Source organism: Marmota flaviventris, chromosome 3 (assembly GCF_047511675.1).
Source record: "Marmota flaviventris isolate mMarFla1 chromosome 3, mMarFla1.hap1, whole genome shotgun sequence".
In the NCBI taxonomy this organism is placed as follows: Eukaryota; Metazoa; Chordata; class Mammalia; order Rodentia; family Sciuridae; genus Marmota; species Marmota flaviventris.
In genome coordinates, this window is record NC_092500.1 from 142797639 (window position 1) to 142813636 (window position 15998).

The following is a 15998-nucleotide window of genomic DNA, read 5'->3' on the forward strand; positions in this document are numbered from 1 at the left end:
TTATTCTGGTAAGAACAGGTACCATGAGATCTACCTTCTTAACAAATTTGAAGTGTCCTCTACAGTGTAGTCAACTACAGGCATAACGTCATACAGCAGATCTCTACAGTTCACTCATCATGCATAAATGAAATTCTGCACACATTGAAAGCAATTCAATTCTACCTCCCCACAGACCCTGGCGAATACCACTCTCCTTTCTGCTTTCATGGGTTTGACTGTGTTAGATGCCCCACATAAGGGGAATCATGTAGTATTCATCCTTCTGTGACTAGTTTATTTCACTTACATAATGTCCTCCAGATTCACCCAGGTTGCAACATATTGCAAGATTGCCTTTTTTTTTAATGCAAAAGGATATTCCATTGTATGTATATGCTACATTTTCCTTATCAATTCATCTATTGATGGACATTTAATTTGTTTTCACATCATTACTATTGTAATATACATCACCTTTAACCCTCATTTTCCATTTAATGGTTTTTTACACAGGTGACCTTTCCATTTTAAATACTTACATTTCACATTCTTGCAAGAAATCTTAGTAAACATCAAACACTATAAGCCATACTCTATAAATCAGTTAAATATGTGCTACTGTAAAAAATTAGTTTCCCAAGAAATTAGAAGACCAAGAAACAAAAGCAATCTACACTAAGGACTGGAAAACAAATTTTAATATTGTAGAAGTTTCATTTACATATGATTGTTATTATGAAAGTCTGACCATTAGTGTAAATAGACGACTATAGGCTACTGTTTGAGGAATTCTCTCCATATCTGACAATTTGACATACGGTTTGTCAACTGCACATTTTAAAATTTACCTCCCACAAATTTATGTATAGAAAGACGACAAAATGAGGCATGTTATCCTTCTGTTGCTGTGTGAACAAATATACCGTTGCTAAAATTGTCACACTGTTCTCAGTGTCAGATGTGTGAAAGTCTAAGCCAGAAGCTTTGAAAAGACAGCAAAAAGCTACACCTGGTCTTTGATGGCGTTTGTACATGCTGTGCTCTTTGCGTCTAAGGGATAAACTTGGCCCTTCTGTTATGAAACAACATAATCAATCATTTGCCAAAGACTTCCACAGCAACTACTGCACATATGTTGGGGACACAAAGGGGAATTTATCTGACTGTCAAGTAGATCAGAGAGAAAACTCATTTCTTTTGCTCCATGGGATCAATATGTAGAAATTAAGGAAGGCAGAGTAAGGAATAAGTGTCAGCGGTGTGGAAATGATAGAAAAACTACAAACTACAGAGTCTACTTTCTGGACCATCCCCAAAAGTACCAGACCTGATCTTTGATGTATTCCATTAGTCTGACCAACCAATGTTCTGTAACCACTTCGCTATGAGTTTACAAGATCTTTGACAATGTCTTCATCTGATGTGTGTGTGTGTGTGTGTGTGTGTGTTTGTAAGAGAAAGACTGAATGTTAGAGAATATTTGGGATTGTTATCCCCATTTAAAAATCATAAGAATCTTGAAATCCTCTACATCTCCCAAAAGATGGGTAATCAGCTTCTTCTTGAACTTACCTTCCTTAAATCATACATATTCATTCTGTGGAGCAAGAAAAGTTGAAGTTTTCTTCCTACTATTGACAGTTTTCATATTGCTGTCTTCTCTCTATCCTGTTTTTTTTTTTTTTTTTTTTTTTTTGTGCAAAGCATCCCAATGCCTTCTAAGCATGTTCGTTTTTTAAAAAAATAACAGTTATTACAACACATTAGGCACTGTGCCAAGCACCTTTCTTACATTATCTCATTTAATTTTTCACAAACTTTATGAGATGGGTTTTACTTATGCTCATATTTTACATATGAGGAAACTGAGGCCAAGGAAGATGATACAACTTAACCAAGTCTACCTGACTGCAGATCCAAGGCCACCAGGAAGCTCTCCCACCTGTTGTCAAAGTCAAACAATATGACCTACATCTTTCGCAATTTGTTAACCTCACAGACAAACAACAAACAAAAACCTGCTAAATCCCTTTGCTTGCTGTTGAATACATGCCCCACATGTTCCTTGAGAAATGAGGCCTAGAAGCTCAGTGGCTAAAGATGTTAAAGGGAAGATGTTAATATCTTAGTCCCCAAGGCCCTGTCAAGCTAAAGAGAAAATATGGAACATAAAGCTGAAGAGAAAATATGTCCCTCTACATATACATTTGTGTATGTTTTTAATGGTTTTATTTCTAGAGTATTTAGATCTTTTGAAAATACTGAGTATTTGAAAGGTAGCTTTACTAAAATGAATTATTCAAAGTTCAGATGATTTTATTTACCAAAAAAAATTAATCATAAATTTATTTCATCTTAAGTCAAACAAAAAAAAATATTTAAGCTCTTCATTGGTCAAGAGGAAATTGTCAAACATGACTATTCTCTCAATTAAACATGAGATCAGCAAAGATGTAGAGTTTGGAAATACTATTGCTGGCATATGCTTTCATAAAAAATCATGGACACAGTTGGGCGTGGTGGCACATGCCTCTAATCCCAGTGGCTAGGGAAGCTGAGGCAGGAGGATTGTGAGTTCAAAGCCAGTCTCAGCAATGTTGAGGTACTAAGCAACTCAGTGAGACCCTGTCTCTAAACAAAACACAAAAATAAGGCTGGGGATGTGGCTTAGTGGTTGAGCACCCCTAAATTCAATCCCCAGTACCTCCTGCAAAAAAATCACTGTTCTTTTTTCCTTAGTCTCCAACATGGCTTGGCATGGCACTGGTCTTTATTTAAACTTTGGAAATTCTATTCAGTATGGACTTTTGTTTGCATTGATTTTTCCCCCTAAGATTGCATTCAAATAATGTTTATTTCAGTTACTGAGCTCTTATCTCTCAGTTAAATATTTGCCCCCAAATAAGTCCTTCACTCACCTCATCCTGCCACGCCATGCACTTTCTTCCTATCCCAGCTTCACACCAAGTCCACATCCACCTTCCCTCTTTCCATCTCCATCTTCTACATCTACAGAGTCAACAAACTGGTGGTTTGAGGGCTAATGACTGCTGATATGCTGTGGTTGTCACTGAGTTAATTTCATTTTTAATTTAAATTTTTAATTTTAGTTTAATTTTTATTTTTAATGATATCACACATGACACGGTCATTTTAGAGAGAATGTGCTTTAGCTTGTGACATCTTTCAAGTCAAAGTACATTGGACAGATCAATCCTGCCTTTGGGGAATATGCTTTCTCCATTCTGTCCTGGTTCCCAGCATTCTCTGTGTCACCTAGTATCTGGCTTGATTTGCATAGTCCAGATGGCTTCCTGCTCCATGGCAGGCACTTGAGTTTTCAGTGCTTACCTCCAGTTTACTGTGCTTTTTCCACTTCTGACATCCACCTTCCTCTGAGTTCCCTTGCTCTTCGTTACTCAGGGAGCTCCAGACTTGATTTAGTCATCTTTCTCATCCACAGGTTCTCCTTAGCGTTCTGGATTGAATTCAGTTGGACCAACAGGTTCAGTGCTATTTTTAATAATCAGGTGAAATAGGGATGCCAAGCTTTGGGAAGTTTCCCTTTCTTTGTAAAGACCAGGCAGCAGCTAGCTGGTGTTTCTAGCTCCTCCCTCAATAATTTTAGCGAAAACAAAAAGCATCTCAAATTCATAAAAAGTTAGTGACCCTTGACCCATAATCAGACAGCTTAGCTTTACATAATCTTGCAAAGGAGACATAAAACAGGGTGATTTTATGCAGTCATCTCTGCCACTACATGCAAATAAAGTTGCTACTGCAGTGTAGTCCAGAGCAAGATAATACTTCTTCCTCTCTCCTTTTTTTCACATTCATTTGCTTCTTTTCTCACATTTTCTAGGGAAATGTATATGAGATGGTTCCCTCTGCTCTTCTGTCCAGGGGTATTTCATTAGTGTGGAGATTAAGGTCATGTAAAAGGATTCCAAGGTATTTCAAAACTTTACTTAAAAAATGAATAGTTAGCCTGGCACAGTGGCACATGCCCATAATCCCAGCAGCTTGGGAGGCTGAGGCAGTTATTAAACAAGTTCAAAGCCAGCCTCAGCAAAAGTGAGGCACTAAACAACTCAGTGAGACCCTGTCTTTAAATAAAAAATATAAAATAGGGCTGAGGATGTGGCTCAATGGTTGGGTGCCCTTGAGTTCAATCCCCAGTACCCACCTCCCAAAAAATAGTTGGGTGACCAACTACTGAATTTTATAGTTCTAGCTATAGAAATAAATGTAATATGATTCATCAAGAAGCAAGTATTTCACATTACCTTCACATTACGCATACACACATACACCCTACACATATACACATGCCCCACATACATACCTTAAGAGACTCAAAATTGTGACCATGTCAGGAGGCAGTGAGAAAAATTCAAAAGATGAAACAGTTCTCTTTGGAAAAATGAATGAATGGATAAAGACCATTCCCAGATGCAATGCCATACAAACAATCTGATGACCCAGATGATTATGGGAAGAATATGCCTTAGTTTTTGACATATTTCACATCAAAGGACATGGAGAGTCAATCTCATGAGAGTTGAAGTCATTAAATTTTTCTAATTTTTAAGGGGACAAAAAACTCATTTGAGCAGATGACTCACCTCCTTTTTTATTGTTTAAAATATTTAACAGAATTTTCAATTACTATACACAAATTTAAAGATCCATGGAATATTTTCATGATTATATGGAAACTAGTTTAGTGAAAGTACATTACGGTAAGAAATTCCACTAACTCTGCCCAAAGAGTGCTTCATATTGAATTTCATTCAGACTTGAATCAAAATTTGATGTATTAAATTATAATTATTATAGTTTCATAAAATTGTAGCTCTGTCCCAATAAAATCTACAATTATTATAAATGTTTTCTAATACAATGGATACACTCCCATTAAAACCTTTTGAGTCTAGGTAACTCAGACTTAAAATCAATCAGTTAGTTCTAGAGATTTTAAAAATCATAAACAGTAAGAAAAAAAATATTTAAAATAACTATGTTTAAACAACAATAATAACAAAGCTTATTAAATAAAAATAGAATGTGGAAATCTGTCTTTTTATGCAGGGTTGGAATTTCTTAACTTCGTTGGATTAAGGATGTGCTTTAAAGAGTGCATGAGCCCCTGAGGATAGGGCTGAGGATGTGGCTCAATGGTTGAGTGTCCCTGAGTTCAATCCCCAGTACCCCCCAAAAAAGAAATAGTTGGGTGACCAACTATTGAATTTTACAGTTCTAGCTATAGAAACAAATGTAATATGATTCGTCAAGAAGCAAGTATTTCTGTTTATACAGAACCTTATGTATGCATGAATTTTTACAATTTTCCTAAGAGAAGAATCAAGAGCTTTCTAAGGGATCTATTACCCATAGAGAAATTTTTATATGGTGCATTTTAAGTATTCAATTAAAAGTCTGAGGCAAAAAAATTAATTATGACTTTTATGAGGCCCTCAACCTATATGACATCAGCTGCTATGAAAATTACGGCTGGCCTAGGACACCAAATGGTACCACTTAAATCTTTACTAGGCAATATTGCTAAGTTTATACAATTCTTTTTAATCCACGTCCCTCCTTGATGATAACATCCCATAATGTTTTTAGCCATCTTACACCTGGCAGTGTCTCAAATACCCCAAGATCCTGTATTCTGCAAGGAGGGGAGACTAAAAGGGAAAAGTTGCTTTGAAGTTTCATTCATTCACGGAGTTTTATGATTATCATTATATTTAATACGTGTGGTCAGACACCATCAAAATTATGAGATGAATGCAAAAATGTTTAATGGACCATCTTCTCCCTTCCTGCTGCAGATAATCCCTCCAACATATATGCATATTATAAATAGCTTTAATGATCTTAAACCTTTTATTTCTCCTTCCGTTTCTTTCTCCTTTTCCTGAGATTTAACATTAGCTCTAACCAAGGACGGTGCCTTCTAACCATTCCCACTGGCTGGTTTTTCTTTTCACTTCACTTTCACACATAAGAACTTCTATTTGCACTGCTATTTTAAAGTTCAGTTGTTTTTTCATGTTTCAGTGAAATCAACAGACTCAACGAGTGGAAAGGAAACAAATCCCCTTTCCACTTAGTTGTTTTTAGTTTGATCAGTATTTAAATCCATCAGTCAGAAAAAAAAATGAGGCAAACTGATTTATAGTTTGGGGACATTATGGCCATGGGGAGGCCACAGGAAGAACTATGCTACAAGGCTTCTCTTGTGAAGGTCAAACTAATACTGCCCAGCCATGGACAATCTGATATCATTTTTCTGTCACCAGGACAAAAAGCTCAAACTTTTGAGGGAGAAATCCCTTATGTCAACACTCACAGCCCCTACTACCCAAACTTAATTTGCAGTGCCGTGTGAAAACTAGTCTTGTTTCCAAAAAACACTGCCTGGCTTCGTTTTCTTCATGTTTCCATGTTTTCTCTGTACTGTGTGGTTGACACCTAATCCATCTGAGTGTATTTTCTTAAAGTGCTTGCAAATAAAACCAATGCTTTGCCTTCTCTGCCCCATTGCCAAACAGAGATGTTTTTGTTCATTGGATAATTCATATCTGTTCTTATTATTTTTCCTCAAACTCAGCGTGGAAATCAGCACTTAGCTGCCAGTGTGTTGGAGGTAAATGCTTCACAGACACACAGACAAACCACATCAGAAGCTGCTTCTTCGTGCCCTTTTCCTGCCATTTCTTTTAACCAAAAAGGAGTCACTTTTGCAGCAGATAGAGGCTCCAGCCCAGCACGGCCACCTGATGATCTGGGGCCTCCGTGCCTGCCTAAGCCCCAGAGCCTTTCACATTGTTCCTATAAACACCCTCTCCTAGCTCCTGAAAGCCTTGTCCACAGCCACGACCCAGGCTCTCTCAGGACAGACTCCTCCCTGGGCGAGTACTCCTCCCGCTCTGAGAGCGAGTCCTCCGCATCCATTCTAGCTGAGCTGCAGATGGGTAACCCTGACACCACTGACTGTTCTGAGACACCTTCCCCAACCTGGGGTCAGAGGTCTGCTGTGACAGATGGTACCACCTTAACCACCCCTGCCACCACTCATGTAATTATTCTTCCTTCCTTCGCCTCCACCGTTTTTTACAAAGACTGATTTCTTGTCTGCCATCTTGTTATGCAGCTGAACACTTTTTTTTCACATAGGTGTTGATGAGTAAACCAATTCTATACCATCTGCCAGGGAGATGCACTACAGTCATCCTCATTAAGATTACTTTGAGCTATAAAATTTAATTATATTTTCTTTACTTAATGTATAGAGTTATTTATGATTGCTTCAAAATGGTTTACTTATGGCTTAGTATATGGTTATGGCTGGTGAGTTGTACAGTGATTTTCCTTAATATGAGTTATCTCAGAAAGTTAAATAAGTATACTGTTATAATTAGAATGTAGAAAAAGTCTAAAATGTTTCAAAAATTTTAATCCAATGTTAATACCTAGTAGATAACATTTTTCTTCACTGACTCATATTAATGGTCCTATGTAAATAGTTTAATATCCTTGTTTCTCACAGAAGTGCTTACTGACTGAGTGGTGCTAATTCTTCTTACTTGCCTTTTACTAAACAACCACATCTTTTTAACCCTTTTGCCCCAGAAGAATGGATGATGTAAATAATCTTAATTAACATTACAGAAATTTAGCCCTGTGATTGTTGTGGAATTATTTTTCCTGAGCCACTCCAGTACAGAAATTTATGAATACATTATTTATATTTGCCTTCCATCTATAAATATTTTTTCTACATGCTATGTCATTGAAAAGTGTCCATATGCCAAGCAGTTCCTAATAAATTATTAACGAATGCCTAAAATGCTTCAAAATTTTATGGCACAAATTTTCAATTGCATATAATGTAGAAATAATGGCTTCCATTTCAAAGGCACATAACTTTAGGCAGAAAATAAATAAATAAATAAATGGGAATTTATTTTCCTAAAATAAATGTTACAATGAAGTTCCAAATGAGCACTGTCATAAACAAAATTTTATTCATGTTACATAGTTTCTATATTCTATCCAGGACATTAAATCTGCAACATTCATGCATAGAGAAATGTTTTAGTAAGCCATATATTTTTTAAGACTCTGCAATTACAGAAAATGAATCCCATCCATCTTTTTTTGGATGGGTTTTGGTAGTCATCCAATGAAGGTGTTTAAAACACATTATAGGACTTACTCCACTAAACGTTCCTCCCTTGCCACAGGAGGGGACCAGCCTGTGTTATCAGGTGCTTGGCAGGTATGGCTGTTTATGTCCTACCAGAGCATATCAATTCGTGTACTGATCTCTTCAGTTGTATGTTATTAAGACTCTCTGGGATCTTCAGTTATGCAGATGGTCTTGTGTACACAGAGGGGACTGCAATTGAAATGAATTCCAATATCAGTTTATTGCTCATAGGTTCTTCATGGGATGTTTTTCCTCATCATTAATTATAATCACTATAGTTATAAAGTATTTTCAAAAATCCTAATAGTGTTATTTAATTACTAAAATCTTGATTGGTTTAACACAATAAAAGAGTAAATCTGCGTTCAGTGTTCATTTATAATCCCTGAATATTATTGAAACCATCAAAATAGGATTCAGTTTCCTAAGTTTCGTAACATACAGGTTGAGTATCCCTAACCCAAAACTCCAAAATCCAAAATGCTTCAAAATCTGAAAAAAATTGAGCACTGACATGGCACAGTAAAGTGGAAAAATTCTACACCTCACTCCATGTGAAAGGACAGTCAAAATGCAGGTGCACTAAAATTATTATTTAAAATTACTTTCAGCATATGTGTATAAGGCATGAAAGAAATAAAAATGAATTGCATGTTGAGCCTTGGGTTCCATCCCTGAGGTACGTCATTATGTATATATAAATATTCCAAAATCCATCTGGTCCCAAGCATTTGGATAATGGATACTCAACCCACTGCAACCTACTGATTTTTAATAAAAATTAATCTCCTACTTTTAACATTAATTATAGCACATTAGAGCAATAGCATTAAGATTATATTTATAAAGATCCACCAGACTTGATTGGAGCAAGTAATCAAAAACATCCTCAGATCACTCCCCAGGGATACTTAAAGGCTCTGAAACATTTGATCAGATCTGTGCCTCACATTGAATGTCCAGGTCTTTCCAGGTAGAAGGTACTCAATATATGATTGGTTATGATATGAAAGCAATTTTCCTAACATCTGAAAAAAGTATTTTAAAAGTGCAATCCTTATAATGAAATGTTTATTGATTTTAGTATCTATGTGTTATGGCTATGAAGTAATAAAATCAGATTTATTCTAGGTCATTTGAAAACATAACCTATTTTAAAGTGAAATCGTGGAACTATGTAATTATTTGTCTATGTTTCAAGCCTGTATAATAGAAGTTTATTTTGTTTTAAAATAAGTAGTAAAAGCTCGCAAATCATGGGTCTTTATGTACATATGCGTGTTTGTGTGTATTCAGCTATAAGACAATTTTAACTCAAAGATCTTACTAATGTTTTGTCTTATTTGCATGCAGTACATAATCTTCATAATACTCATCGATGTGCTGTGAATTGTTATTCCTGAGCTTAACTTGTGAAAACTAAGCTGATTCAGTTCAATTAGAATATGTATCTATTAAATGTCTACTATGTGGCTAGCACCAGGTTGTATGTATAAAAACTTCAAAAAGGAGCCTATCTATGATCATCTTCAACAAGAATCTTGAGATACCTTTGGGAATACAAAACACTCATATATAAATTAATTGAAATCAATTGTTAATAAATCAAACAGATGAAGTTTGAAGTAGGGAAAAGTGAGTATTTTAACATGTATTTCTGATGCCTTACTGGGTATGTGACTCTTCTAGAATAGGTTGTTCCTTAGATTATTCACTTTGCTTTGGAAACCTTTATTCACTAGAGGATATTCCTAAATCTGAGAACCAATCCCTTCCCTTATGTCAGAGCATTCATTTCAAATCCTGCATGTGCCATTTAAGTCACAACTACTTAAGTCATGATTTTTAGGAGCACATGCACCCTCCATGTTTATGTAGCAGTGACTCCTGTTGATACCACTAGGCACTTCTGTGAACAGAGTGTCTAACTGCTTTCATCCTTTCTAGCCACCTTCTGTGCCCTCTGATATAGAGGAGAGTGACTTTCAGAAATAAAATGGAGAGAGAGACTGAAAAAAATGTGCCCTGCCCCTATGACATCAGTTTTTGAAATAAATCAGAACTTGGCAGTTGATTACTGTCATGCAGTTGGAAGCCTTTCCTTGTCATGTAAAGGAGAAATGTTTACAGGAACCGTTTGCTATAACAGGATGCCTCTGCCCTTTCCTCAGAGCCAGATAACAGTGAATGGCAATTCTGGAGGAGCCGTGAGTCCAATGAGTTACTATCAACGGCCGTTTTCTCCCTCGGCATATTCTCTCCCAGCCTCGCTCAACTCAAGCATGATCATGCAGCATGGCAGATCCCTTGGTAAGTGATGTGAGCGCCATGAGTCCCGCAGCTATTTCAATATAAGTACAAAGCACACGAGAAAAACATAAGGCATCAAAGTGAGGCAGGATATTTCAACACTCCACTCTTCAATGACCTGTCCTAGGAGGAACCAGGGCAGAGGTTTCAACATCAGACAAAACAGATACCCAGCTCTTCCAAGACCATGATCCCATCTACCTCTGAGCCTGGAAAAAGGCTATTTGATATTTGAGGTGGCGGGTAGAAAGGAAAAGATACAGTTGGGAAGAGGAAAGTCCACACTACCCAGGAAAAATTAATGTAGTACTTTCCCATGAGGCAGATTTTACCTTTGTGGAAGAACTTTTGCTGTAGAATGTTCTTTTTGGTTTATATACAAGGAAGAATGGTTTAACAGTCAAAACAGTGTGACAAAGGAACAGGCTGTCTCACAAAGTAATAAAACAATAAAGTACTGGTTCACACGGTAATAAACTACCATGCAGACCAAGACCGGAAGGCCATCAGTTTGGGATGGGGTGGTAGGAAGCTAAACAAGGGAAACTTCAGAGATCTCTTAAATGATGATTCTATAATTTTATAGAGAGACAGTTATTAACCCTTTGGGGATTAAGGATCAGATGAAAAATATAGCTCTCCTTCAGGAAAAAAAACATAAACATAAAAATATTTAAGCATATAATTTGGTGGGCCTCATAAATTCTTCAAACCTCCTGGAAAAAAAAAAAAGATGCTATGCCATAAAAAGAAAAAATCTTATATAAAGTATATTAGCATGGTTTAGAAAAGAATGTAATAAATACTTCTAAAACCCCCAAACATTAAAAGACATACCAAATTGAACCACTAAATGAATTTAGGCTGAAAAAGCTTCTGTGATGTTGAGAAATGAGAAAACTTCCAGGAGAGCAAGAAGCAGAGAAGGAGCTGAGGAGAGCATGCCCACATGTGCCTCTCAGGAAAGGAGAAAAGGAGAGGACACATCCTCTGGCCACTGCAAATCAGCAACAGAGAAAAAGTGACCAGAATACAGGACTTTGCTATTCCCTGGCTGACAACAGGAAGCACCCCCACCTTCCCAATACTGACTCCATATTGAAAGATCATGATAATCCCTAGTTTACTAAAGAATATGTTATGGCAATATCCAGGCTGTACATGGTGGAACTCAGCTTCCATGGTCAACAAATTCTTTGTAAGACTTCAAATGCAGCTGTGGGACTCATTAAAGACTCATACTTGTGCCTTCTTTAATGCTACCCCTGGGGATCATCTGTGCATCTTATAATGATGTCCTTTTAGAGTACAAGAAAGTAGAACTTCCCTGTGCCAAAAATTTTCCCTTTAACCACCAGCCCATACTTAGTATTATAACAGAAATCCATCATATTTAGATTTTTGTAATGGAACTATATAGCATCACATATATATAAAGCTTCACAAGTTATTCTGGATATCCACAACACTTTCCCAAATACTTATTATCAAAGTGTGACTCTTTATCCAATTGCTTGTCCTAATGAACACAGTTTTATCCCCCCTACCAGCACCATTCCATCAAACAAAAAAATTATAAATATTCAAATAGAGAGAGACTTTGATTTTAGGCCTTATCAATGAGCAGATTTTACATATTAACTATACTACATGGGAAGAATTTTCTCTTATAAACATCAAACAAATTCTAATTGGCCAATGCTGTGATAGGAGAAGAATTTACAAGAATTTATAAGTTTAATCTTTATATTTAGTTGGGGACAAGGGATTGCAAAGATAAGAGTTAAGTGGACCATATAAAAGAATAATAAAATAAAGAACTAACTTCCATTGCATAAGCTACAGTCTGTATAACCTGAAGAAACACAGGGAAAGACAGAGTTGATTCCATGTGCTTAGGTTAGGACTTTGCACATACTAACTTTTCGAAAAACATTCATTGATGATTAAAATACTAGCATCAGGGTTATGCTCTCAAGTCCTTTTTGGAATTTGAAAAGATATTTATTTCATATTCATTGGCACATAAAGCAGTTTTATTCCTAGCTTTATCCATTCTTTTAAAACATGTACTAAAAATGCTTTTCTGTTGCAAGCTAAATTGAAAATATTCATAATAATAGTAATAGCTATAAATGTTAGACCTTAACTCTAATTACCCTTATAAAGATGAGTTAAATTTCTTAAAATGTTTACTTATGATGTTCATACAATTTTTCATGAAAAATACATTTATATATAATATTTATGTGTGTATGTATATGTGTGTGTACATATATATATACTTCTACCCACACACATGTATATCTGAATGATATCAATGAATTCTATCCTGAAACATAGGGCTCTTCTGTTTCCACATAAAATAACTTTCTGAGTGACAGAACTACCATGCTATGGCATAAACAGTATAAAGAAAGTGACATTCTTAGTCACCAAAATTTTGAAATAATTGATAAAAGACAGGATGTCTTATTGCTAATTTTGCCAGATGAATGGCAGGACATATTTTCAAACTCAGAGTAAGTGGAAAATATAATACTTGTGTGTCCCTTTGGTTGCTTCTGAAAGTACACTAGAAGTTGATAAATATAACAGGAAGATAGGTTCTTGACAAGCTTCATCTAATTTACATCCTCAGTACCATTGCTATCTTCAAGTGGTAAAATGTTATAGCTTTGGCCTTTTATAGCCATTGGCTATTTAAACCCAATTCAATTCATAATAATCATTTTAAAGCATTTTTTGTTACCCCCAACCTTTAACATTCATGCCTGTTTGGATGTAAAAATTTTTAAAGTGATTTTTTGTTCACTTGGTTTTCTATGAAGTCACTGTCATTGGTGGTCAGTGGTATCACAAGAATAACATTGGTATGAATTGTGACTTGAGGAAAACTACTGAATTTATCTGCCCCCTCATCAGAACTGATTGTTGTCTCCCTCTCAAGATAGTCCCTCAAGATTACTGGAAGGGAAGACGAGGTGGTACATGTACTGTTTACTTAACAGTGGCTGTCAAACAGTCACTCAACAAATGTCATAAATGTTGGGGTCTTCTATGTTATAGCCTATTCACTGCACATCTTCACTATATCCTCTATACCACAAGCTGCTCAAAAACAAAGTCAATGAATTAAAAGACAGAGCCATGGAAATATGACCTCTATGTTACAATTGGCACAGAAGTACAAGAGGCACTATTAATTTTGAATCTTTTTGCATCCAGTATATTATATTTCACCAAATTTTCTGCACAGATTCTGCAGAGACCTATTCCCAGCATGCACAGTCTCTGGACGGTACCACCAGCAGCTCAATCCCACTGTACAGATCCTCAGAGGAAGAGAAGAGAGTGACAGTCATCAAAGCTCCACATTACCCGGGGATCGGGCCAGTGGATGAATCCGGAATCCCCACAGCAATTAGAACGGTAGGAAATGCCAGCGTGTGCGTCTGCCTGGGTCTATGCACAGCCTCTACAAAGGATGGATTGTGCGTGGCTTTGTGCATTCCTAGGGTCTTATATAATGAGGATTGCCCTCTGTGCCACTGAGTTCTCATGAATATTATGCTGTGTGGCAGAGAAAGAGAACTGTCCATTGAAGAGAATTACGCAACCTGTTTTTCCATTTGAATTAAGAGTCATGAAAATTGTGATTTTTTTTTATTAAATGATAAAACTTTTTTAAAGAAAACAAGGATAGATAGAGCCATAGAGAAAAAACAAGGAAAAAAAAAAGCAAATTCTTTGGCTGCCTTGAATTCCCACATGCATTGCAAATAAACCAGTGATTTTGTTTCTTGAAATGGATGTGTGTTAACACCAGGAGATGCAGAGCTGTGAATTGGGAGCTGGGAGGTGAGATGATTGGAGTGAAGGGAGCTAATGTCATGGAAAGGGAAAAGTGTCTAAAGAAAAATACACATCTGAGTGTCTGTCCCCTGTCAACTGAGCCTGCTGGGAGCTCTCTGGGGATGATAAGTGAAAGTGTTGGGAATTTTTTTTTTTTTTTAAGTCTTTAAACTCTGCCAAAGCATTGCTCAGTGTGTCGGGGGCAGCCCCTTCTGGCAAAGCTCAGCAGCAGCAGAGGCAGCTATTGAGAGCCAGGGCAGGCAGCTGCGTGCTGACCAGGTCCACTTGAAGAGGAGGCTTGTGCTTGCCGGGGAGAAGGAGGATTGGGGACACCAGGATGAGAGCCACAGCATCTTTGCAGGTGAAATTGGGGGGAGGTGTGAGAAAGGAGCTCCCCCAGAGGCACACAGTTTGCCGGCCAGGCCCACATAAAGGGCTGGGTGTTGCCAAGAGCTGCTTCCCTGGAATGCAAACCTGGGGAGCCAAAGACAATAATGGGTAGAGAGAAAGAATGGGAAAGAGATCAGGAAGAAATCAGTGGTAAGACTGAAGCATTCCAAAAAAAGCTAAAGTGTGGGGCTTTTCTTCTGTTTTTGAACCTGCATTTATTATATGAGGAGTCCATGGATGATATACAGACATAAAATGATATACAGATATAAAAGAGTTAAAATTGATTAATATAAGCATCAGTGTTTTAATTGAAGTTAAAAAAATATCAATACAGCAGGAACTGGGGCTTTTGACTCATTAGATTGCTAGAATGTTGAATGTGGTGAATTGTGAAGTCCTAAAATTCTATGTTGAAACTGATGATTGTCATAGTGAAGTAACAGAAAAAGTTCAGGGATTGTGACTAATATTTTCAGTCTTACAATGATTACATGTTTCCGATGGTGGTGTTTGGTCATTTGTGTCCTTTTTAGGATTTCTGACTCAAAATTGTTAATTTGATTTTTTCCCCCTAATAATGTAAGGATACCAAGTCAGACAGGGATGGTGTCGTTAGTTTTGTCTAATTGATCCTTGAGGAACAGTAGATAAACATACTAAGAGATCTTTGCTTTCTATGTAATTATAAAGTTGGACTCAAAAGCTTTTATCTGAAACCTCTGGGTAGATTTTTAAGTCAATACATGATATGTAACAGTGGGCATGCAAATTTGATCCATTCTTTTAATCCATAAGACATAATTTTTAACTGGCAAGGCCTTGCATTGTTTGTATTTTAAAGGTAAAAACTGATGGTTAATGAAAATCAAGTAATCTTAAAATGTATGTATTATTTTTCAACTATAAATCAAAAGTATGCTTAGTTATAAGCAAATACATACACTAGACATGTGATGCTCATTTGCCTTCTAAAAATAGAGAATAAAACATAAGCAATCCAGAAATTCCTTATAAGGAACCGTAATTTTATGTACAATCATTCTCTCCTTAGACCTTTAAAACTTTACCAAGAAGGACCAGGTCTATGAAGACTTCTCTTACTCATGTTTACTATTTTGCAGCCTACAGCGCACATCCCCAAGTATAGCTGTGTTTATAAATGTTGAGTCAGGCCATCTCTGAGCCACAGCAGGCCAAGAATCTCCAAGGGTATTTTCCTTTCTCAGCTGTGTAG

General features: G+C 36.6%; 1 protein-coding gene across 12 annotated transcripts in view; it reads left to right on the forward strand.

Annotated features, from left to right (window-relative positions):
* Sorbs2 (sorbin and SH3 domain containing 2) overlaps positions 1-15998 on the forward strand; it is a 92914-nt gene that overhangs the window by 15933 nt on the left and 60983 nt on the right. For 7 of the 12 annotated variants that reach the window (XM_071610480.1, XM_071610484.1, XM_071610483.1 and 4 more), the window contains 2 exons: positions 10378-10516; positions 13776-13948. In XM_071610480.1, the coding sequence (XP_071466581.1) occupies positions 10378-10516; positions 13776-13948 (312 nt within the window). Of the gene's footprint in view, positions 1-10377; positions 10517-13775; positions 13949-14645; positions 14733-15998 lie in introns of those variants that run through there. The other 5 variants (XM_071610486.1, XM_071610487.1, XM_027926936.3 and 2 more) reach the window with 2 other exon arrangements.